Source organism: Opisthocomus hoazin, chromosome 1 (assembly GCF_030867145.1).
Source record: "Opisthocomus hoazin isolate bOpiHoa1 chromosome 1, bOpiHoa1.hap1, whole genome shotgun sequence".
NCBI classification, from domain to species: domain Eukaryota; kingdom Metazoa; phylum Chordata; class Aves; order Opisthocomiformes; family Opisthocomidae; genus Opisthocomus; species Opisthocomus hoazin.
In genome coordinates, this window is record NC_134414.1 from 33,170,086 (window position 1) to 33,195,321 (window position 25,236).

General features: G+C 40.9%; 1 protein-coding gene across 10 annotated transcripts in view; it reads left to right on the forward strand.

The window, feature by feature from the left end:
• Window positions 1-24,146, forward strand: part of ATP7B (ATPase copper transporting beta) — a 46,988-nt gene extending 22,842 nt beyond the window's left edge. For all 10 annotated transcript variants that reach the window (XM_075421077.1, XM_075421143.1, XM_075421124.1 and 7 more), the window contains 19 exons: window positions 748-984; window positions 2,467-2,630; window positions 4,271-4,432; window positions 5,776-5,852; window positions 6,224-6,398; window positions 6,975-7,208; window positions 7,398-7,489; window positions 7,629-7,756; window positions 8,870-9,024; window positions 9,232-9,366; window positions 10,111-10,305; window positions 11,827-12,009; window positions 13,598-13,796; window positions 15,135-15,281; window positions 16,628-16,770; window positions 18,379-18,582; window positions 18,693-18,810; window positions 19,598-19,700; window positions 21,211-24,146. In XM_075421077.1, the coding sequence (XP_075277192.1) occupies window positions 748-984; window positions 2,467-2,630; window positions 4,271-4,432; window positions 5,776-5,852; window positions 6,224-6,398; window positions 6,975-7,208; window positions 7,398-7,489; window positions 7,629-7,756; window positions 8,870-9,024; window positions 9,232-9,366; window positions 10,111-10,305; window positions 11,827-12,009; window positions 13,598-13,796; window positions 15,135-15,281; window positions 16,628-16,770; window positions 18,379-18,582; window positions 18,693-18,810; window positions 19,598-19,700; window positions 21,211-21,475 (3,116 nt within the window). In that variant the 3' untranslated portion in view covers window positions 21,476-24,146. The remainder of the gene's footprint in view (window positions 1-747; window positions 985-2,466; window positions 2,631-4,270; window positions 4,433-5,775; window positions 5,853-6,223; window positions 6,399-6,974; window positions 7,209-7,397; window positions 7,490-7,628; window positions 7,757-8,869; window positions 9,025-9,231; window positions 9,367-10,110; window positions 10,306-11,826; window positions 12,010-13,597; window positions 13,797-15,134; window positions 15,282-16,627; window positions 16,771-18,378; window positions 18,583-18,692; window positions 18,811-19,597; window positions 19,701-21,210) is intronic.
• The last annotated feature ends 1,090 nt before the right edge of the window (window positions 24,147-25,236 follow it).

A 25,236-nucleotide genomic window follows, 5' to 3' on the forward strand; every position in this document is an offset into this window, starting at 1 on the left:
TCCCGTATGTGGTGTTTAATAATGATTTGTTTGGTTTATAATATGTTGGTGAAAGACCTCCTGATCCATCTGCAGAAAAGGAGAGGAGTCCTTGTGTTTAACGTGTTCAGAAGCAGCTCTTGCTCCTTTTCACAGACCTTTGCCCAAAGGAGGCAGTCTGTGAATGCAGCTGGAGCTGTTGGCTGTCTGTTCAGTATCGGTGAAGAACAAAACTGATTGCAACAGGCCTTATGTGTGGAGGTCTTCTGGGTGCTGCAAATCCTTCCAGTACTCATTTTGAAGTATTTGCAGTGTAAAAATTGTGCCATAAAGAGAAATCTGTGGAGAAACTTGACCTTTTCCTTGTTTGAGATGAAGTGCTGTGAGTCTGGCATAGATGACAAGGACAGAATCGATGTGAGGCTGGACAGTGTTCACTGCGCTGCACGAGGACCCTCCAGATACCAGTATATCTTTATGGAGTGGAGGTAGCTGTCAGGTCAAGGCATTGAAATTGGGGGGCGAATAATTTGCCATCTGAAAGTGGAAAACCAATTCTGTAGAGTTAAATGGTCATGCAAATGGTACTGGTGAGTGTGTATTGTTATCCACATAATAACAATCTCTATTATTTCCCTGAAGAGACCAAGATTGCCACGTCACCTTTCAAAACTTTGCGTGATTGATAAATGTAACCTGTTTGTAGTTTTACATCATCCAATTGCACTGTAGATAGTGTTTGTTCAGTTTATTGTGCATTTATTCAAGATACTGCCTCCGGAGAACATAGGCACCGGCCTGATGCCAGCAATGCTGCAGTGCAGCCTCAAGCTCCAGAGCCTCCTCGCCAAGGCTGTGCCTTGGATGCTCTTCCAGACGGTCCTCACCTTGATGGGACAAACCAGCCCAGCACAGCGACAGCTGAAAAGTGTTTTTTACAAATCACAGGCATGACCTGTGCATCGTGTGTGTCTACTATTGAAAGAAATTTGCAGAAAGAAGAAGGTAATAAATTTAAGATTCCTATAATGAGTCTGTAAGGGACTACGGGCTGGAAAAGATAATATATGCGGTTAATGGAAGAGGCTGTGATACAGCATCTTGAGGCTAGACTTAATGCATCGCTGTTTAACTTTCCTACTGTGCTGGTGGTCAAACCTGATGGATGTACTTGTATCATAACAGTAAGTTGTTGTAATGTGGTCAAAATTTCAAATAAGGCTCAGGACAGGAATAGGGAAATGGTTCTCATTTTTTTTCAGGGCCTTATTGCTTTACAGAGCAATCCATCTCTTCCAGAGCTGTTGAGAGCTCTGACATGTTTGTGACGTGAAACTTAACCTTCAGGGCCCATTTGCACAAGCAGGTACAAATAAGTGCATGGCTTCAGTGCCTGGGTAATTATATTAGCTCATGCACAGCAAAGCTTATTAGGTTAGAAGTCTGCAGACTGGAGCTGCCTTTCCTCTGGCCATATGGAAGATGAACAGATAAGCCTCAGCAATGTCTGATTTAATTTAATGATTAATTTATATTTAATATATGCTTACAAATATCTCAAGGGCAGGTGTCAGGAGGATGGGGCCAAACTCTTTTCAGTAGTGCCCAGTGACAGGACAAGGGGCAATGGGCACAAACTGAGGCACAGGAAGTTCCGTCTGAACATGAGGAGGAACTTCTTCCCTCTGAGGGTGACGGAGCACTGGAACAGGCTGCCCAGGGAGGTTGTGGAGTCTCCTTCTCTGGAGATATTCAAGACCCGCCTGGACAAGGTCCTGTGCAGCCTGCTGTAGGTGACCCTGCTTGGGCAGGGGGGTTGGACTAGATGACCCACAGAGGTCCTTTCCAACCCCTACCATTCTGTGATTCTGTAATTTGTGGAGGCATGCCTTTGGAGGGTTTTGCTTATGGATACCTGCACCCTCAGTCTCCCAGTGATGGTCTCACTGCCTTGGTTTAAAAATCCAAGAAAACATTAGCATTTCAGAACAATTCTTTTGCCTGTGATATTTACATTTTGGTTTTCAATTCTAAATGTGGATTTCTGTGGTTTTAGTTATTTAAAAAATGAAGAAAAAAAACGCAAACGGAAAAACAAGAAAAGAAAAAGGCCCAGCATTGTGCTGTGAGGTTTGTTTAGGGCTTTCCAAATGTAGAGAGTCCAGGATAGACCGTGCAGCAATGGGTGCAAAAGTTGCTTCTGAACATCCCTTTTATCTCATTAGATCATAGCATAACTCACCTCCTTCCATGTGCAACTCTTGCAGTTCCTTTCATTGCTGAAGGGAACCACTGTGTGTCTGGATCTCAGTAAGAACTTTGCTGTTGTGACTAGGGAACAACACTAGAAGGAGGCAGAGAGAAATCATTTGGCTTGTAACATCTCTAAGTTGTTTCAGCCCTCATTTACAATCACTTGTAATATTTCATTTTTCTTCCCCTCAAAGGAGCTACATTATCTAATATTTTTTATTATTGCCACTGCAGGAATTGTTTCGGTGTTGGTAGCACTGATGGCAGGTAAAGCAGAGGTAAAATACAAGCCGGAATTCATACAGCCTCTTGAAATTGCACAGCTGATCCAGAATTTGGGTTTTGAAGCTAGCATCATAGAAGATCATGCAGAAACAGAAGGAAATGTGGAGCTTCTTGTAAGTCATGTGTATGTGAAATTATATGTTGGTTTTGGAAGAGTCAGGTCTGGAAGAATGATTTTCTTGCAAAGGCTTTGGTTTAAGGAGTTGTGGCTTCAGCAGGTCAGTTCTGGATGGTGACAGTATTTTTTCTTAATTGCTGAGTCAATTTGTCTTAGAAGAATCTGTCCAAAGGTGCTGAAATGAAAAGTGATAGTTGTATGGGTCCTGCACCTGGGGAGGAACAACCTCATGCACCAGTACAGGCTTGGGGTGGACCTGCTGGAGAGCAGCTCTGCGGAGAGGGACCTGGGTGTCCTGGTGGACGACAGGTTAACTATGAGCCAGCAGTGTGTCCTGGCTGCCAAGAAGGCCAATGGAATCCTGGGGTGCATCAAGAAGAGTGTGGCCAGCAGGACAAGGGAGGTTCTCCTTCCCCTCTACACTGCCCTGGTGAGGCCTCATCTGGAGTACTGTGTCCAGTTCTGGGCTCCCCAGTTCAAGAAGGATGAAGAGCTACTGGAGAGAGTCCAGCGGAGGGCTACAAGGATGGTGAGGGGACTGGAGCATCTCCACTACGAGGAGAGGTTGAGGGAACTGGGCTTGTTCAGCCTGAAGAAGAGAAGGCTGCGAGGGAACCTTATAAATGCCTACAAATATCTGAAGGGTGGGTGTCAGGAGGATGGGGCCAAGCTCTTTTCAGTGGTGCCCAGTGACAGGACAAGGGGTAATGGGCACAAACTGAGGCACAGGAAGTTCCGTCTGAACATGAGGAGGAACTTCTTCCCTCTGAGGGTGACGGAGCACTGGAACAGGCTGCCCAGGGAGGTTGTGGAGTCTCCTTCTCTTGAGATATTCAAGACCCGCCTGGACAAGGTCCTGTGCAGCCTGCTGTAGGTGACCCTGCTTCGGCGGGGGGGTTGGACTAGATGACCCACAGAGGTCCCTTCCAACCGCTACTATTCTGTGATTCTGTGATTCTGTATGTACAAAACAGACTTTTCTTAGCAAGGAGAAATGAAACAGAACTTTTCTGTGAAGGCACTTCAGTCAACAGTACAGACTCTGAGCAACTGAGAATGTATCACCAAATACGTATTGATAATGCCTGGGGCTTTGTACAGAAATCTGAGAATTTTGGGTAAAATTAGTAAATTGTTTATATGAATGACAGGTTCTTCAGAAGCCTGTTTCCATTCTCTGACATGTACCTACTACGAGACAGATAACAACAGTCTGCACTTGCACTACTAGATCAGAAAGTGGGAACATGCCTTATTGGAGCCACAGGAAAATTTAAGTGAGATGGAGTTACACGTGCAGAGATTGACTTTGGCAATAGAGCTGCTGGTAGATTTATATTAGCTATACAATTACAGTTAGTACAATGTATGAGTGCTGCTATACAAATATATAGCTGTGACTATAACTGCTGGTTGCAGAATTTTATAATAAAAGTGGATAGTTATGTTCTCAGCTTTGTTTCATTTAAGACAGCTCTATAAAATCTTCATGCTGAGGCCTTGGGTCAGTACCACCAGAGCCTGAATAGTCATTAGTACCTTAGTGACATGGGGAGGCCTTGTCTCAAGTTCATCCACGAATATGGGCTGAATGGGGGGGGCTGCTAACTGTACCTAAATTTGTCTTTTCTTTAGATTGCAGGGATGACTTGTGCTTCTTGTGTTCATAATATTGAATCCAAACTCATGAGAACAAATGGCATAATCTGCGCCTCAGTTGCACTTGCTACTTGCAAAGCTCACATCCAGTTTGATCCTGAAATTACTGGACCTCGAGATATTATAAAAATAATTGAGGTAGGCTTTAAAAATTTTATATGTGTGAATGATTATAAGGTGAAGGTAAAAAGGAGGTAAAGCAGCTGATACTTGAGAGCTTTTACTGACTTTTGCAGATGACGTGGTAACTGTTATGTTTTTCTGCTCTTGTCGTGAAAATGCTGTGCTCCACAGTAGTGCATAGTCTTCCAGGTTGTTACTCTAAAAACACGCCCTAAAAACTACAAAAAAGAAACCTTTTTTATCTATGTCTGATAATAGTGTCGTATATTCATTCTTTGCAGTTCTGTGTGTAGAATCACGTGTCTCCAGTTTCCAGTCATTTCACTGAAGTGTTGATACTTCAGAAAAAAACACTACTTTCTCTTGACAGTGAAAAAGGCTGTAAAAGAAGTTTTGCAACAGTTCATGTCACAAGTATTGCACATCTCTGTACACACTGGCATTTATTGCCACATCAGTTCAGAGAAAAACATTTTAACCTGAAAGAGCCTGTGATACAGCCACTAAAGGAAAAAAATCCTGGCTTACTGGTAACCTCATGGATCAAAAAATCTGCCGCTATCATGGCCCAGGTGTGGACAAAACTTTTTCTTTCTCTGCCCCAGCAGAAGGGGAGAGAACTTACTGTGAGAGGCACATGCAGGGAGTAGTCAGAAGGACAGCAGAGACTGTTTGCCTTTTGTGTTCTAGAGTATTTACTCAGGAAAAAAGCTCCTAGACCACAAAATTGATGTGGCAGCAATGATTAACGTGTTAACTAGTAGACACTTCAGGCTGGCAGAGCAGTTCTGTAAAGTGCATCTTGCCACAGGAGCATCTCATGATGCTGATATGAAGTTTAAATGCATTGTGCTTGCAAGAGTGCTTTGGGGTTTTTGTGGGGTTTTTTTTCGGGGGTGGGGCGTGGTTCTACCGCAGTAACTCATGGAAGTGTCAGTCAAAACTGGCTTTTTGCATATATTTGTTTCTGGGATGCTTTGCCCTGCAGTTTGTTGTTTTACAGGTTTAAACTGATTCTAGCCACTTTGATTTTCAACTTCAGGTGTATTTATTCAACTGTAGGGTTGAGAAAATGCTTGCAAGGTTGACTAGTCTGAGAAACCTGGGACACTTACTGCATCTATACACTGCTTCCATGTATTAAGTAGCAGAAATCCTTTGCAGTCCACGTTTTGAGTACTGTCTGAAATATCCTCTCATGTTGGCAGGAGCTAAAAATAAAGAAGAAGCTGGCATTTATTAAATATGGAACAGTGGTGTTGTCTGACATTTCTTCTAAATGTAGTGTCATTAAAATGTAAGTCATATGGTTAGTTTAATCAAAACTAACTCATCTTTCCTTCCCTTTCAATAAAAAGGAAATTGGCTTTCATGCTTCTCTGGCTAGAAGAGTTCCAAATGCACATAACCTGGATCATAAAAAGGAAATACAGCAGTAAGTATTTCTCTTTCTTTCTCATTAATAAATATGTATAGATTATCTCTTGTAACTCACATCCCTTCCCACCCCCTTCCTAGTTAATTTAGCTTATCCTTGTGTAAAGCGCATTTAATTCTATGATTTGCCGTTTGGCCCAAGTACTTTTATTACTTTCATTAGTTTCGGTTTTTAACTGACAGAAGTCTGTGCAGTTAAACATGTTGGAGACATTGAAACTGTCCCAAAGTGTTGGATCTTTCCCAAATATCCTGAAGCTCTTTGTTAGTACAGTACTAATACACCAAGCTCTGCACTGCGAACACACTGTTTGGCCTGGGTACTGTGGGGTGTACGACAACTGGGGATTTACAGTTTCTGTTTTTCAGGTGGAGGAAATCTTTCTTGTGCAGCCTACTGTTTGGTATCCCTGTCTTAATCCTAATGATTTATATGCTAATACCAGATGGTGAGCACCGTGGGTCTATGGTGCTGGAACAGAATCTCATTCCTGGGTTATCTATTTTAAATCTTCTCTTCTTTGTCCTGTGCACTTTTGTTCAGGTATGTCCACAGTACTTCCTAGGGGTTTGCTTTCTGTTCATCTCACATTTATGTAATCTGATGTGATAACGACAGGAGACTGGACAGGTGTACTGGATTAGCCCTGCCCTCTTGTCTGTACCACCTACACAGAATCAAGTGGCGCTTTTCTGCAAGTTATCCATTCTGTAATTGCTCACAGCACTTACTTCTGCCAAAGTTGTGTCAGATAGTTTTCCAAGTGGGGACGTTAGTGTTAAAATGAAGAAATTCCTAATCAGCTGGAAACTAATTGGGTAGCTATAGGTAAATCGCTTCAACTTCTGTGCCTTTTTACTTTGCATTGCTGAGGAAAAGGACGATATTTAGCTGGCAGAGTTGTTCTGAAAAAAAGGAAGGGCAAGTGAGAGGATGACAGTGGAGTCAGCCTCTTAGTGAATCACTCCACTGAAGTTCTACCACTATAAAATTTGCATGGGACAGCAATGCCTTCCCTTATCTACTACATGATTATAATTCTGCTATAGGCAGTATTATGTACTCTCTACTTTCACTAATGTGATCTTAATACAAGTCTGTCCGTGCTTACACCCACAGTTTCTTGGTGGATGGTATTTTTACGTACAAGCTTACAAATCACTGAAGCACAAGACAGCCAATATGGATGTGCTCATCGTACTGGCCACGACGATCGCTTATGCGTATTCATGTGTGATCCTGATGGTAGCAATAATTGAAAAGGCGGAGAAAAGCCCTGTCACTTTCTTTGACACTCCTCCGATGCTGTTTGTGTTCATTGCCCTTGGGAGATGGCTGGAACACATAGCAAAGGTAACTCATCTTCACGCTAATTATTATATATTTATGACGAGAGTAGAATAAAATTATTCAGAGGAATTTTGAGTCAGATGTTTCTAATGTAGCTGATGTTACACAAGGTCATTTAGAGTTCATTGGGTTAAGTAGACATCAGCATTTATATATCTCAATATGTCTTAAACATTTATCTCTGTTTCTTAGAGTAAGACCTCAGAAGCTCTTGCTAAACTTATATCTCTTCAAGCCACAGAAGCCACCGTGGTGACTCTTGGACCTGACCACTCTATCGTCAGGTATATATTTGTGGACAAAAACCCCTTCAGCCTGCTTGGGTGCACAAACTAGGCTTGATGCAGTTAATCTGACAGCATTGCTATTCTTTTGAAGCTGATGGTGTAAATAATCTGTCTGTTGTACTTGCGTCTTTTGCAGGGAGGAGCAGGTAGCTGTTGAACTGGTTCAAAGGGGTGATATTGTAAAAGTTGTTCCTGGTGGGAAGTTTCCGGTGGATGGAAAGGTCATTGAAGGCAGTTCTATGGCAGATGAGTCTCTGATTACTGGTAACTTGCCTTACACTTATGCAAAGAAGTGAAATCTTCTAGAACACTTTCTTACAAGAAAAGAGAGCAGACCCAACCCAAAAGCTGCTGTCTGAATAACCTCCCACCTTCACGGATGCTATGCCTGGCCTTTGTGAGCTTGAATCCAAATCCCGCATCTGCACACGCCCTAAAAAGCTGAAGAATTTCTGCTCAGTTTTGTCACTTCTAGTAACATACCAATGGGATGAGTAGAGTCAAAACACTATTGTAATTATTCCAGAGATCTGGTAGGAGTTTCCCCCGGAATGTATCTGTAGAGGTGTACCTTCTCAGAAATAACTTTTAAAGGGCGATGGGGAAACACTACTGAAATGTTGGGGTGTGTATGCATGGGCACTGAGCAGAGCTTCTGACAGTGATCTCCCAGTGAACAAGAAGAGGGAAAGAAAGCCTTATGATCTGATGCTCATTAAGAGTCACAGGACGTTTTCACAGCTTCTGAAATTTTAATTTCATTCCATAAATATAAGAAGGATTTACTGCATTGTGTAATTCTTATACAAACTTTACATCGGCATTAGCTTACTTGTTTTAGTTATGTATTTACTTTGCTTGGGGAACAGGGACGCCCTTAGTTTAAGAGAACCAGTCATTATCACTAACCCTAAAAACAGCGAAAATAAAGATTTTGCAGACCTAGTGTTCTCAGAGAGGCAGCGTGAGAACAGGGTCTTCACCACAGAGACAACTTTTCTAATCTTTGAAAACTGAGGGATGGTGGAAATAAAGACAGAATGCCCAAACTCCCATGGCTATGCAAGGTATTAATCAGAGAAATTTTTGGCAGGACCTTTTCAATCAGTTTGCTCCCGGCCCTTTTGAGGGATGGCATACTGGAGGGTTAAGACCAAGGAAACAGCATTTGCTTTGAAACTAAATGTAGAAAAAGGTTTATAGAAGTATGACAGCACTTCTACATGTCTGCACTAGACAGAGACAGACTATATGTGATTTCTTGTCATTATTGCTTAGCATGCTGATTTTGCCAGCATAAAATAAGCTGTGTGCTAATGAACTATGTTCACTATTCTTGGGGGTATTGCCTCATTTATTCTTGCCTTTTCTTTCTAGGGGAAGCTATGCCAGTCACTAAAAAGCCTGGGAGTACAGTGATTGCTGGTTCTATAAATGCACACGGCTCAGTTCTCGTTAATGCCACTCATGTTGGTAATGACACCACTCTGGCACAAATTGTGAAATTGGTGGAAGAAGCTCAAATGTCAAAGGTAAAAATAATAGAAAAGAAAAACTTCTTCACAGATTTTGATTGTATAAGAAAAAGATTCTATATTTTTATATATTTACTTGTTCAACAAACTGTTTTCCAGACTTCAAAAAAGAATCAGATGAAGAATATTAGATATTTTCATGAACTCTACATACTTATGTGTTTTGATCATAAACGTACAAATATGTGTTTCTCTTTTTTATAGGCACCCATCCAGCAACTGGCAGATAAGTTTAGTGGATATTTTGTTCCATTTATCATCATCATTTCAACAGTCACATTGATAGTATGGATCACAATTGGTTTTATAAATTTTGATGTTATTCAAAAGTATTTTCCTGTAAGTAATTTCATGAAGAGATGGATTTTGGTGTTAGGATGTCTTCCAGTGTAATTAAACATACCTTCCGTGTGTAGAGTTTGATGTTGCAACCTGGCAAATATTTCTGTACAACATGATGTATTCTACAAAGAGCAAATAATTACACTAATTAAAATCTATCTGGAGGTATAAATATACCTTTGCATTTGCCCCTTATTTCTGCATGGGGTTCCTACAAACTGAAATTACTGGCAGTCTTTCTGGACTAGACATCATTTATAGCTGCATTGCAAGGAGCTGAGCCATTCCCATATTGCCTGAAATTTTTTTTGGACATTCTTATTCCTGATAGTGGGTTTGGCTTTAAAAAGAAGATGAGCTTCTGTTATCTTTAGGATTTGTATTTGCTATACTCAGCAACTGTGGGGATCTGTGTACCTGGAAATAGAGTTCCTCTTTGCTAAGCTATAAAGGAAATACCGGCAAGTTATATTGTCATCCAGGAGCCTGAGAGCAGAGTCAAGCATATGTGTGCTTGAGCAGAGAAAAAAGCCAGAAAATACTGCCATAAACAATTCATGACATTGACCTTTCTCTACCATTACAGTAACAATAATAGATTGCATTCCTATACTGGAGGTTTGAAGGTAAATGTGTTTTTTGAAGTGGCTAAGATTGATTGTACATCTGTGTTATCTTCTATAAGCAATCATACATCTCTGTCTTTCTTTTTTTTCCCCCCTCTCTTCCCTCTTCTTGCAGAATCAGAACAAACACATTTCAAAAGCTGAACTAATACTGAGGTTTGCGTTTCAAACCTCAATCACTGTGCTGAGCATTGCATGCCCCTGTTCTTTAGGGTTGGCTACCCCCACAGCTGTGATGGTGGGCACAGGAGTTGCTGCGCAGAATGGTATCCTCATAAAAGGTGGAAAACCCCTGGAAATGGCACACAAGGTTAATAGTTCATGCTGTACTTTTGTAGCTTACCTAGCTGTTGTGACATGAATTATGATTACCCAGGAAACGGTACTGGTCCAGAGAAAGACTGCAGAATGTTTCGGTTTTTTCTCTATTGGTTGCTGCTCATTAAGGTAAAGAAGACAGATCTGACCTGCTTTCTTCAAAGTAGTCACAGCAAAGTGTCGAGAGCCAACAGTTCCTACAGTCTCATGCCAGTAAGGCTGCTAATCTTCTGCATGACCTCAGAGGTTTCTGACATTTGCATTCTCTTTACCTCCTCTGCAACACAGCTCAATAATCCAGTGTTTTCTTTTTCCTCAGAAGGCTGTTGTGAAATATATAGTGTTTGTGATCAGTACTTTAAAATGTAGGATGTAAGAGAAAAGCAGAATGATTTGAAGTTTTTTTAGCGCATAGAAAAAAGATGGAAGGGAGGCAGAAAAAGCCCTTCAAAGACAAAACTGATGAGAAGAGGAGGAGGAGACTGAAGGAGGAGGAGGTTTGACATGTCCGCAGCCAGTGAAAAGAATAAGTTTAAACCATGCTATGGTAGACTGAATTAAGTGAAAAGGATGGTAAGAATAGTTAATCACATTGATAAGTGCTGTTCTTACTGGACATTATAAAGCATAGACCAGAAGTTTTTCCAAGGCTCTGCAAAAAAAAACCAAAAAATGACTGCTAATTAGTGTCAGGACTTTTTACCTGTTGAATCTAAGCAAGGCTAGGGTCAGGGCTTGGGAAACTAGGTCACCTGTTGGATTCTGCAGGGTTGGTGGGTTGGAATGGCTGGACATGGAAATAGTGCCTATTTTGCTGAGTTTTTTGGTTCTTGTGTTTCTCTGTGCTGTGTTTATTTTCAGGATTAGAAATGACTTTATCTTTGGATTTCAGTGTATGTGGGGCTGTGTTTTTTTGTTCATTTCTGATTCCTCAAGACCCATTAAGCTGGCTAACAAGTGATTGCTGAATTTGGTGAATAGCATGAGGTTGGTTTTGGTTAGGTTGTTGCTTCTGGAGCTTGTTGCAGCATCTTACACTCTTCCCACCTACCTGTTCTATAACCAAATAACTTCCTGAGTCCTCCTTCCTCAGTGCTATTGTTACTGTTTGGAACAACATTCGTAAAAGCCCTGTTGCATCATATACCTTGTAGTAAAAGTGACTAAGGTGCCATTACATGATTCCTGCGTGTGAATACATACGCACACACACACAAAGGACAGTACAAGTCCTGCAATGAGTCTGTTGTCTGAGATCCTGATATAGGTACAGGATGATGTTGTAGCCTCAGTGAAATCACTGTATGGGGAATGAATAAGAAAGCATAAGGAGACCCACTGTCCAGATAGTTCAATGTACATACAGGAATCCCTACTTTTGTAGGTCTATTCTGTCTTGATGTGGATATAGTCAACTGATTATTAAGGTATTGCCTATATTTATGTGCCTAAAGCATATGAGCATCCTTGTGCTTGCAGGGCTGAGGCAGTAACTCTGGTTTATTTCTTGCAGATCAAGACTGTGATGTTTGATAAAACTGGGACCATCACCTGTGGAGTTCCTAAAGTCATGAGGGTGCTTTTGCTGGGAGACACAGCTGTGTTCTCTCTGAAGGAGGTACTGGCGGTGGTTGGCACTGCAGAAGCCAGCAGTGAGCATCCTTTAGGAGTGGCAGTCACTAAATATTGCAAAGAGGTACATAGCCTTCCTATTTCATCTAAGGCCTGAAGGGATCTGTGCAAATGCAACAATATTGTATGAAATGAGCAAGTCCCACAGGGACCAGCCTGCCTGAAATGTAACAGGCGGGAAAGCTGGCAGATTTCATGATAGTGCATCTTAGTCTGGACAATAGCAGAAAGCATATTCTAAGCTTTGCCTTTCTGGTAATGCTGTGGAGTTCTCAAGCAAGATCTTACAAAGTTTTTCCTGAACTAGTGGGAAAATAAAGATTGTGGAATATGTGCAGGAGGAATACTTATGCTTAAAATAGCATTGCAAAGCAAACGTGTGTGGTGACATTTCATGTTACCTGACTGTAGTCACTTCTATTAGCTGCTTGCTTATCTGAATAGATTAGGCAAAAAGTTTTAAAACCTGAATATTAAACTGTGGTATTTGTGAAATTCACAAATGAATTAATAGATTACTCAAGTCTTGGCAAATTTTGCAAATCCTCAAAGGTCATTTATATATTGCATGTGTTCCGTAAATGTTTCAGGAAGAATGAAAGCACAAATAGTAACCAAAATAGGAAGCCTGGTTTAAATGAAATTCATTTATTTCTGCTAAGACAAGTCATTAATTGATTTATGGAAAATTTAATTGGCAAGAATATATCAAACTTATTAGTGATAGATCTTTCAGTGGTAAAATTTAGAAGTTTGCATATGAATTTAGAAGGAGAAAGAGAGTATGGGTAATGATTCAGTTGCCTCTCTCATATTTTACATTTTCTGTTTTCAAATTTGTCTTAGTTTGCTGACACTTCTGTAGTTATCCCATGCACCAGTTATTACCGTATCATGGCTTATATGAATTGCAGTGCTATACTGTTTGCTAATATTCTTACCACCTGCCTTATCATCCCTGTGTTTTAAGAAGGTCACTGAAAGGTACATGTAATTCCAGCTTCCAGAGACAACCCAGAATAACTTGTTTATAAATGCATATTTTCTTCATTCTTTTTGTAACTCATAGGGTCCTGGTCATTCCTTTCCTCATCTTGAAGGTACTCACTGGCTTCTCTGTCTAACTCAGGAGAAAGACCTAGTTTCCTGATCATCCAGCCAGATCACTCCGGGAATTAGACACAGTTTTTCACTGTACTTTTGCATATATATAAAAGGCCTGATCCCCCACAGCCAGTTGTGTGTGAGGTTAATTAGAAGGTGCATCTTTTCAGAAGCTGGATATATATATAAATATATGGCATATATTTATAGTATTTCTCTTTAGTTCATAGTCTTAGCTGAGGTCATGAACCACCAATGTAACTGCTCCATCCTTGAGCTACCAAGAAAAACTGTCTTTTATGGTTTGCTGGTGCTAGGGCTGAGACCTGGGTGTGATCTGTACAGCTGCCCCTTTCTACAAGTCTAAACCATAGCACGTCCAGAACATCCTTGTTTTTATTTCCGCGCTACTAATACCCCATGCTGCTTTTCCATCAGTCAGTCATTGTCAAGAGCAGGAATAAGGCCTCTTTTCCACAGGAGTTATCTAATATTTGTACCCTACATGGGCAGCACAGACTGATGATGAACTCTGGTTACATCCGCAGGAGCTTGGTACTCAGAGCCTGGGATACTGCACCGACTTCCAGGCGGTCCCGGGCTGTGGCATCAGCTGCAAAGTCAGAGGTGTTGAGGCTGTCCTGGGTGCTGCCGAGGAGGGTCTTGGTAGTCTGGATGCTTACAGGAGCCGGGACAGCAGTGCTCCTCTGGGAGATAACGCGCTGATCACGCTCTCCGAATTACAAGGTATGTCTGCCCCCGAAGTGACCACCAGTCACAATGAGAGGGCTAATGAATCAACAGGGCTGACCACTGTAAAGCAATCTTGTTGGACCAGGAACAGCAGAAAGGTGGATTTATGGCAGAAGGAGGCAAAGAACATGAGGGACAAAAATGCGCCTTAACAAAAATTGAAGCTCTCTCTTTCCCCTACTCTCGATCTCTCTGCAATTCAGAAGCCTAAATAAGAATTTTGATGCTACAGTGGTGGATAGTTGAAAAGTCCATACAATACATAGGCAATTAGGCATGCCCAGCAATATCCCTTTTAGATAGAAGAATGGTCCAGCAGAGGGCAAAGTTTGCCAATTAGCATTATCTTCCCATTTAGAGCAGTTAGCTTTAATGTATGTTATCTTACCGCTATTTTTTATATCCTACACTTTAGTTCCCTATTAACTTGGACCTTTTGCTTTCTGCTCATATATCTCTCAAGGCACTTACTTTTAAAAAAAAATCTATTCAGCAAATGCACAATAAAGTATGTTATATCTGCAAACCGAGTTTCGGTGCCTGATGTTTTTGATGAGGCCAATACATTTGGTTTTGTTTCAGGCTCTGTGGAAGCCACTTTGCTCTTTTGTAGAGTAGGAGAGAAAGAGAAAATATTTAAAGCCTTCTTTAAGAAGCTCTTCAGTTCTCTTCAGAAGACTGTGGCTCTCCTGACCTTTTTGAGAAAGCTGTTAGAAGAATTAAATAAAATAAGGACTCTAATCATCAGAACCATGCCATTTGTGAATGTTAATGTAATATTTTCTCACCTGCTTCATACAGCTCTGTGAAGCTGGATAGCTTATATAATAAGGTGCTCTACATACTGTTTCATTGTTTCTTAGAACAAAACTACTTTCTTCTTACCAGAAATAGCCTTTGTATTTGAAAGAAGTCATTAGTTGTGAGAACAAAGCATGGCATTTATGAAATGTGCATACTGCACTTACCCAGAAAAACAATGCCAAATGGCAAAGCCAAATACAGGCAAAGACTTCCATTAAGTTCATGACGCAGTTCTGTGTGTAAACAGGCACAGACTGATTCTTGAACAAGAAATGTTTTATGAGGCTGTCTTCAGGTAGTGCCTGTGCATTTGCATTTGGCCGTGACAGCAGCACTTCAACAAGACTGATTCTGTGTGTGTCTTGGGTGTGACCATTGCCAGTCCAGAATGTAAGAAAAAAAATTAAGAAAGCCCGTTCAGAACATCTTTCTATAGCTTATGCAGCCTGACATTGTCATCCTCAAACATCTCTGGCTTGTGTTCATGATTTTTGAGTTGCTCATTTTTCTTTTTGTTTGTGCACAAAGGTCCATCAGCTGCTTATACATACTCGGTGTTGATTGGAAATCGTGAGTGGATGCGACGCAATGGCTTGCATATTGCAAATGACGTAAATGATGCAATGACAGACCATGAAACGAAAGGACAGACTGCCATACTAGTGTCTATAAATGGTAACTGCTGCTCTTTGGAGTGACTAAATAAATAGCAATTGATCCTACCATGGAACAGATAAAAACAATTGAGCAATTGATCAGTGGCCTAGTGTCAAGAAACTACTAATCTTTTAGTGCAGAACTGCTTGTGAACTGCAAAGGATCAAGGTGTTCTTAAAACAAGCTTTCACCTGAGAAGAGTATTCATAAGATTTTGTTGGGTATTTTTTAATTGAAGTATTAATTTCTGAACCTCCTGTTGTCTAGGACTGTTGTTCACAAAATCAGTGCCAGTGCAGTGCCATGTGCCATCCTGACTTTACATTATTTAAGGATCACACACCAACTTATTGCATCACTGATTTTAAAACTTTTCATGAATAAGCATGATGATTCTTTAGATCATTCAAGTATAATAGATTAGAGTAAATGAGTTTTGCCAGAGGGGTTCTGTTCTGTGCTATGCAGAAAGAGATCCCAGACAATACCTTAATATGAGAAACTGCTATAATGGCGGTAGATTGCCAGTGCATCTGTGATCTTGAAATGGGGCCTCTGATTCACTTACTGAATAAATATTCTTGGTGCTCCTCCAGAGCAATTTCGAGAGGCATTTGCTTGTCTCAGCCTGGGCTCCATCAGCAGTCCAGCAAAATCACGTGCTCTTAACATGGAAATGAGGGCTCTGATGCACAGCTGGCGTTCCTATTGCTAGTGATAGCAAACAGAGATAGAGGGGTGCCAAATCTACTTAAGTCCTTTACTTTTGAAAGGTAATATGCAATGATAAACCAATGTGAGATTTTTGTTAGTCACGTGAAGGAAACATGGAAGCACCTTTGAGTCTATGTGTTGGAAGGCAGGTGCAACACTTCAGTATAAAAGTAATTAATTATAATAGAGATCCAACCCAGAAAGATTAGGGGGCATAAAACCAGATACTGTATATGCTTCCTCCTGGAGGAGTGGTTTCAGCATCTGACCTGGGCACAAATACCGAAACTTTCTCTGATATCATATGGGCGGTATCGTATGGACTATCGTATATGTCCATACCATAAAACCCGGAAGTCAGGCATATTTAACAGCTACCCACCTCTTCTCCCCTTCCTCCTGGTCCCTAAATATCGAAGGTGTTTGTCGTTCAATCTGAAACAGATAAAGGATGAAAGTATGTGTGTGTGTGTAAGAAAGAGACCATAACTCAGAAAACTGTAGACAGTTGTTCAGGCTAATGAGTGTCAATATTGGCCTGAATGTGTTATTTCACAAGCCGCCGTGGTGTGATGAAGGGGAAGTCCTGTTCTCTTGCTGCCACTTTGCCTCCCACAGCTCTCTTTAACAGAGGATGCTTCTTTGTGCAGGCGTGTTGTGTGGAATGATTGCAATAGCAGACACTGTCAAACAGGAGGCAGCCCTTGCTGTGCACACATTGAAAAACATGGGAATAGACGTGGTGCTGATAACAGGGGACAACAGAAAAACTGCAAAAGCCATTGCTACTCAGGTATCTGCTTCTTTCTGTTTCAAAAAAATATATGATGAGGTTCTAAAACTCTGCTTACCCCAGTGAATTTGGAGGAGGAACTCAGAGTTTCCCTGGATACGTTAAATGAAGACTGACTTTTCTTGAACTGGAGTGAAAATCAGGTCAGGTACAATGGCACAGTAAAGGCCAGTGCCTGCATTAAGATCCCACTGAAGATAAGCAGTCAGTACTTCTCCAGGGGTACAAAGTTTCTTGCAGTTATTAGCCTGTTGCTGAACTGAAGCCTCCTGCTTCCCTTCACTGAAGGGCAGTTGTGTTTGGTTAGCGATGAAGGAAAATTCCTTTAAGGTTTAGTCCTGCTCCCAATAAGGGAGATAGGGATTTCTCATTATCTTTAAGGGTAACATAGTAATAACAATGAGAATTATTGTGAAGAAGCATAGCAGTCTAAAAGAGGCTGGGTTTCTATGAGATTTCCTTGATCTCAAACTCTAAATGTTGCTCCAAAAGCAAAGCCAAATTCTCACTCTACCCTGCTACGTTTCCACCCTCTCTATCTTCATTTTTCTCCTTCCCCTTGCATCAGTCTTCTTCTAATCTACTCTGTGCCACTTGCTTTCCTAAAGTATCCCACCACACAGCTAACTCAGCCAGAACTGTGGTATGCACATTCTCCTATGTCCTGAGCTCTGAATTTTGTTTCCCAGTGTGATGCTTTAACCCTTCTCCTATTTTGATTCACACTTTTGCTTTTGTGTTCAATTGTGGTAAAGCACTTTTCCAGCCCACCTTTCTTTGTTAAGAGAAGTCTTTTGGAAATAAACTTCAATTTATGGTTCCAGGCACTCAAGTAAAGTTTTCAAACAAATTTAGTCTGTGCCAACTTACATTTTTGTTGAGTTTTTGGCCCTTACCTCCGTTCCCATAGAAAAATGATAAGCCAGTCCTCAAAACTTTTAAAAATGTTACTTTTTGAAAGGTTAAAAGAAAACTTCCGCCTTGTGTAGTGAAAAGCTGATCTCTGCCTGGTAAGGCAGCCAAACCAGGGACATTATACCAGCCCTTTTTAGGACACCCATCTATCTTTCAACTACAGCACTAGAGCCATGGGTAGCAGCTCCATATTAATTGAGATGTGGATGGGTACAAGCGTTTAGCCAGCCATCTGCTTTATTTTCATAGTTTCCATGAGACTTGCGCATACTTGGCTTTTCTGTGTTTCACCTAGTGTAACTGCCTGATCATACATGGTTCCTGTGTTGCATTTCACCGAAACCTTTACTGGTGCATCGAGCAGTGTGATTAGCTGAAAACTGGCTGTTTTCACCTTCAAACCTTTATTGCCAGGGCAGTAGAGCTTCAGAAGCCCTGCGGGGCATGACATTAAGGACAGAGCATGGTTTGCCAGCATACCTGCAGTAAAGATGGAGGGGGCTGTAATCAGTCCCTTCCTTACGTCAAAGTCATGTTGCTCTTCAGCTTGCTCTATAGGTTGCAAGTGTTGCCTCTACCGGAATCAGTTTGGTTGGTCTTCCTTTGTTTCCTCTTCACCCAGAACAGCAAATGGTTCTTCCTTTTAGCATGAAGCATATCACCAACTGGATATGTTTCTTTCTTTGTGCGTAGGTTGGGATCAAAAAAGTCTTTGCTGAGGTTCTTCCTTCTCACAAGGTTGCAAAGGTCCAGGAGCTCCAAAATGGGAGGAGGAAGGTTGCGATGGTTGGTGACGGAGTCAATGATTCCCCTGCACTAGCCAGGGCCGACGTTGGAATTGCAATTGGAACGGGCACTGATGTTGCAATTGAAGCAGCAGATGTTGTTCTTATCCGAGTGAGCACTACAGTTTTGACCTGTCCTCTTTTATCACTGACACTCCTCTTTTCAGTTTGGTATTCTGAAGACTGCATGTGGAAAGCTTTCAATGCTCTTCTGTCTTGCAGAACGACTTGCTGGATGTAGTTGCCAGTATTCACTTGTCAAAGAGAACAGTTCGAAGAATACGAATAAATCTGATTCTTGCCTTAATTTACAATCTGCTTGGAATACCCATAGCAGCAGGTATGTGATTGCCAGAGCTCAGCTTGTCAAAGACAGCAGCACAGTTGAGCTTTGTGGTGCCTCTCACAGGATTTCCTGCTCAAGGAATCAAAGAGAGATTCCTGGAGTATTTAAAACTTGGCAGAAGGAAGACAAAATATATATGTTCCTTTTTTTTTTTTCACGTTCTACAAAAAAATTTTGTTCCCAAAATTTTAAATTCTTGGAATTTAATTCTTATATGATGAAATGAAAACCCTGGTCTTATTTCACGTAGCAGTGCTTGGGGATTAGTTTCTGTATATTCAAACCCAGCCCTCGTCAGAGTTACCATCTCACTTCTGGGTGCTCCCTCTTTTATTCAGCCTGAACCACACGTTTTCTGTCCTACTGCTTGCATTCTCTCTGCTTCTATCAGACATCTTCTCGTGCTCCAAATTCCTCCTTAAAACTTCAAGCATTCCTCCTTTTCTTTATGAGTAACTTCTCCTTCCTTTGCCTGGACTATTGCTTTGTCTTTCTGTTGCCTTTGCTTTGTTTCATGTATGCAGAATAGCTGGAAGGGACAGTCTCACCTTGTGGCCGCAGTCTTGTAGCTGAATTGGTGCAAAGGTCATCACTTGCAATGGAAGTGACATATTTAAAAATAAGTGAGTAAATATATATCAATCTAGTAGTGTTTATGGCAGTCTGAGCAAGGCATGATGTAGAGCTGCTGATCTGTTCTATGATATGCAGGGACCGAAATGTCTGTATTCTGTATTGGGACAGGTGGCTCTGGCTTATGTCCATATGTTTTATTTGCTAGGTGTGTTCATGCCTGTTGGCCTCGTGCTTCAGCCTTGGATGGGATCAGCTGCAATGGCAGCTTCCTCTGTGTCCGTCGTGCTGTCTTCCCTGCAGCTGAAATGGCAAGTTGTCTTACACTGATCAGTTGGGGAACCGTAGGCAGCACTGCTGCTGGGACTCAAGTGAGACGGTACTTTGGGCTTTGTATACCTAAAGGTACCTGACTGTCCTTTAGCTTTAGAAGTTGTTAGACAGTTAGTTGGAAGTTGTTAGACAACCTTTAGATGGTTGTTCTGTCTAATCTTTGGCTCCAAAAGAGAGAGATGTCACTATGATGAACACACTTGGACTAAGACTGTACTGAGCATTCTTTAACTAGCAGCTAAAAGTGTGACTGGATGCCACCTGGGCGCCTGGGTTGGAGATCTAGTTCAAGTGAGGAAATGATTTACACTGGTTTTGCTGTGAATATCAAGTGAACAAATCATTCAAAGGAAAATTCTCCATAATGTAGCAGTAGATGATTTTTAAAAGATTTTTAGCTGTTTTTATTTTTTTGCCTATTTAATCTAGCCAGAAAGAACAGAGAAGCAGTATATTTATTCTTTTGCACCTTTCTACAGACAAAGTGTCTTGCTCTGTCTTTTTGAAAGTGAACCAATTTCTGAACTGTAACAAGATTTTTCAAATTCTATTAATTTTTTATGCTACATTTTTTGGGTGCAGTTACAGTGGATCTGTATTTAAGAGCATTATGAGCAAATATCTTTCAAAAATAAGACTTTTTATGGTCTGAAATTAGTCCAAACTTTCAAATATTTCTACTGTAGCTATGGTCTTTTGTAGTGTATAGTATAGTACAGTATGGTATAAGCTAATATAGAAAATCTGTTGCTGCATCATGATTCCAATCCTGCAAATAGTCAGCAAGACCAGAGTCTAGAACAAAAACTACATTCATGCTCATGTGTGTTTGCAGAATCAGCCCTACTACTACAGTATTTTCATCCTAAAAACTTTCTGTGTGTAGTTACCCAAAGGATGAGAAATTTCTATAACGGGATTCCTTTATTCTCTAATTCTTTTGATCTTGTGCGACTACATTAAGTATTGGAACACCACTGTGGTTAGATATAGAGAAACCACAAAACATATTTGGCTTCGGACTTATGGAAGCTGTATTACAGTATACTCTGTAGGACAATAACCTTTCTTGAAGCTTCACATCAACTGAACAGAACTTCACATTCCAAGGACCACAATAATACGTGTATGTGAGGAAGACCAGGTATACTTGCCATTGCTGGACCTTTTTTTTACCTAAAATACATTGAATCAGAAAGTGATTTTTGGGTCATCAAGTCCATTCCCCTGCAACTGTCTACTTTGAGCCCTTTCATAATTCATCAGACTCATAATTTTTCTTAAAGAACCTCACTTTTAGAGTCCCTCTCTTTTTCTATTGAAATGTCTTAATGCCGTGTGACCAGTACTCTTAGCCATTAACATTGTGTCTGATGTGCAGGTAACATTCAGGTTGTCCAAAGTTTCTGATTTATTCTAATGCCGAAGACTCTTGCTTCTACATGTTGACCTCTTGCTACTAAACATCTTTTTTCTTTCTCTTCTTAGTTATAAGAAGCCAGACATAGAAAGTTATGAAGCACAAGCCCAAGGCCGCATGAAGCCACTTACTCCTTCCCAAATCAGTGTTCATATTGGAATGGATGATAGGAGGAGGGATTCATCCAGACCGGCTCCTTGGGATCAGATTAGCCAAGTGTCTCTCTCTTCCTTGACTTCAGACAAGCTGCCAAGACTTAATGGTTTTGTTGAGGAGGAAGGGGACAAGTGGTCATTGCTCATGAATGGAGGAGATGAAGAACAGTACATCTGAAGCACTGTATTCTTAGTACAGGAAGAAACTTTCCTCCTCACCAGTGATTGGAGGGACTGACTTATGTCATCAGGAGCTTCAAGGTTGTAAGTGAAGTCATTCCTTCAGCTCACAAAACAATTGCAACTCAGCTTGATGTTGGGTTGTATGGATTGTGGATTTTTTTCAGGTCACCAGTTATTTCTAGTCACGGAAAGAATCTGTGACTCTATAATTAACTGGCTCCTTTGCACGCAGCAATTAGTGAAATAATGTAAAATTATAATTTTCAGAGTCTAAAAGAGTGTCTCTCTTCTAGACTGTTGGGCACCAAATTTCATACTTTTAGCTCTTTCTAACTTTATTCTTTCAAGAGCACTTGAAGCAAAAGTGTTTTCAGACTTGCCAAATATTAATTTTTTGTCCAAGTGAAATTAGCCGTGGCATAAGGACCTCTGTGGTCGGAAGTTGTGTTTTTACACTGAATCCTAACTAGTCATGTCACTGTGAGAGCACTTTGTGTTTAGGATTCACGTGCATCTCCTTGGACCAAAAATGCTTTGGTGTTTCATTGACTGTAGCTCTTGAAAGGTCTTTTTCAAGGATTTTCACTTGCTTTCAGGTATCGCATTCTTTTGATGTACATTTCCTTTGCGAAACTTGTTCTGTCATTCCCACTGCTCTCCTAGATTTTCTTTTTTGCTCCACATGAGCTCTTTTTTCCCTTTTCCTTGCACAAGATATCTTCTGTGAGTTCTTATTATGTTTACAGATATTCCTGGTTGGGACAAACTCTTGTAAGTCACCAGGAACTTTTCCATTCCTACTGAAGTCCACAGAGGCAGAGCAATTCCTGGTCCAAGTTAGTGTATCATTCTCCTCTGGATACTTTGCAGGACCCCGTGAAGCTCCTGACAATTGTACAGCTGTCTCTCTCTTCCCTCTGACAGAGTGCAGAATTTATGCCAGTGTGAGCGAAGGTGGTATTTACCATGGTGAGACTGAGAGCAGAACTAGCATTGGTGTGTCTCCAGCATGGTGGAATGGAGTGAGTTTATTGCAGAAGTTAACCCCAGCTTTCTGGTTGCTTAAAATGAAGCCAAAAGTTTAAATGGTAAAGCTGGAAAAATGGCCTTAAAGTAAGGGCCTTCTATTTGCTGTCATATAAATAACCTTTTCTGATGACAGAATGACTTGAACTAAGATTTGTAACAGCTTGAGTTTTAAAGTAAATTTGTATTCATGTTTTGAATTGGTTTTAATTTCCTCTTCACTCTAGTTTCATGAGAAATGAAGGTGCTGAACAACCCTTTTTTCACTTTAACGTTTTTACCAAAGCTTGCAATAACTTTATCACTGTGAATGCCAAATTCATCCCCTAACACTTTTTAGTGAGGGCAGTAGGAACGAATGGCTTTGGTGCACTGAATCCAGTCCCAGAGTGTTGCGTTGCTCAGCTGTGGGACTCTGAAGCAAGCACACCAGGGTTTTATAGTCTAATCTAAAACATGGAAGAACAGGAATTACTGTGCTAAGCAATGTGAAATAACCACTTACTTTCACTGACTTAAATACAGAACTGTTTCCAGCGCTGGTTCAAATCCTGCTCCTTCTAATGTAAAAATGAAAAACAAGTCAGAGAGGAAGAGAACTGTGCTTAAAGCAATGAGCAGGTCTTCCTATTCTCTCTTCCCCTTAATAAAATAATTTGAGCTTTCATTAGCAAACATTGACAGCACTGTCTTAGATGTAACTATGAATCAGTTTTAAAATTGTAAAATCTCTTTACGTGCATAGAGATTACTTTCACAGCACACAAAATTTTCAAACATGCCGAAGGTTCCTATACATGTCCCAGTGGGCAAGATGGTCTACTGTTTCACTGTTTTATGTTTTCTTACCAGTGCTTACAGGAAAAATGTTGTGGTTTTTAAAAAAAAACAACCAAACAGAAAATAACTTTGTGTCTTGATTTTTCTTGTTTTGGAGGGGTACAGCAAGAAAAAAGAGCATAAGCAGTGATTATTGGATTGCAGGGTGCGTATGTACAATATCATTGCTAATGAGCAGTTTGGTTTATATGACATGGTGTGCAGAAGTCTTTGAGCTTGACTCAGGATGCTTCCCACTGACAAAAATAAAACCAAGAAATTTGACCAATTAATCTGCTCTGATGGGCCACATCTTTGTGCTGTTTGAAGTTACAAGAAGTTCTGTGATAGATTTCAGCAGAACTAAGACTGACTTGATTATACAGTTGATCCCTGCTTTTTGAATCTTTGCTGTGCAGTTTTCCACTTATTAATGCAGCAAGTGTGAAAAATAGCATAAGTCAAAGATCATGATATGTATATTCATAATTTCCGTGTAATTTCAATGTACATGGGGCAAGGGAGATTTTGCGGATGACTGGTGTCACTGCTTTGTGATCTAGTTCAGGCAGGATAAGCAGGGGAAAGGAGACAGTGTTATATTGTATGTTGAGGCAGGTGAAGTTGCAAGCATGTGGACGGGTGGAATCTGGATTCAAAATCATCTGGAGAAATTGGACAGAACTGACAAACTTTACAAACAGGAAAGAGAGGAATTAAAGATTAGCTCAGCAGAAGAAGGTCAGGTAGTTGGCTGGCATTCTCTTTGTGACCCATTCTAACAACATGGTGATGCTGCAAAATAAACAGAAACATTGAGATTTGCAAAGACTATTATCATCTATATGACATAAAATACCTCTTTCTATTCATCTCTAGAGAGGCATCAGCTGAAGTACCAGATCTAGCTTTTTAGTCATACTGGTTAGAGAAAATTGGAGACAGTTCAGAACAGAGCAATGAGATTTAACAGAAATCTAGAAAATTTGAGAACATGAGTACATGAGAATGAGAAATGGAAGAAGATCGAAGGGGTTTAAGTAGGTTTGCCTTTAGAATACTCAAAGGAAATACAAGTCTCCGAACACAGAGAGAACGAACGATTTATTCCTTTCATCTTTTCAGTCTCCTGAATGTTCATGGTGGCTAGAACATGAGATAATAGGCTTAGTGAATCAAGGAAGGTTTTGATTAGTCACTAGGAAGGAACTGTGTACCAAGAAAGATTATGGAGCACTGGAAGACATTGACAAGGCGGGCTCTTCGGATGTGCATGGCAACCAGGCACATATCTGATGAAAGTGCATTAGTCAGAGATGAATCCAGCCTTGGGGCAGGCGACTGTCCTGGACAATCTCCTGACCTTCTCTCCAGCTGGGCCTTCTCTTATTTCTGTGAATGCAATATGGACTGGATAATTATTGGAGTAGAGGACTGACCACACTATCCTGCTCTCGAGATGCCAGAGGACTGGAAGAAAGATTGGCTTTGACTGTGTATAATAACTTGAAATGAACTGGAAAATATGTTAAGTTTTCCTAACTATGTTTGCATAATGTCTTAGACTGTGATCTGCTGTGAAACCTTCACAAATGTCTATAAGGAAGTTAGAATAGCTACACATAGTGAAGAAAAAGAAAATAAGTTCTAGTCTTCACACTTGTGATCATGTGCTCTTGTTAAACCTCAGCCGACTCACTGGAGGGGCGTACGAGACGGAGGACAGCATCTGCATTTCTGCATAACACAGTTACGAGCTTGCCTTGTCTTCGCCAGGACCATCTGTCTGCAGAGCCGCCGGCAGAGCGGGGTGCTGGCCCGTGGCTGGTGCTCCTCCGTGCTGCGGGCCAGGCCCAGCGAAGGGGCTGAAGGAAGGTGCCCGAGAGGATGGGTGATCCCTAAGCTCCATGC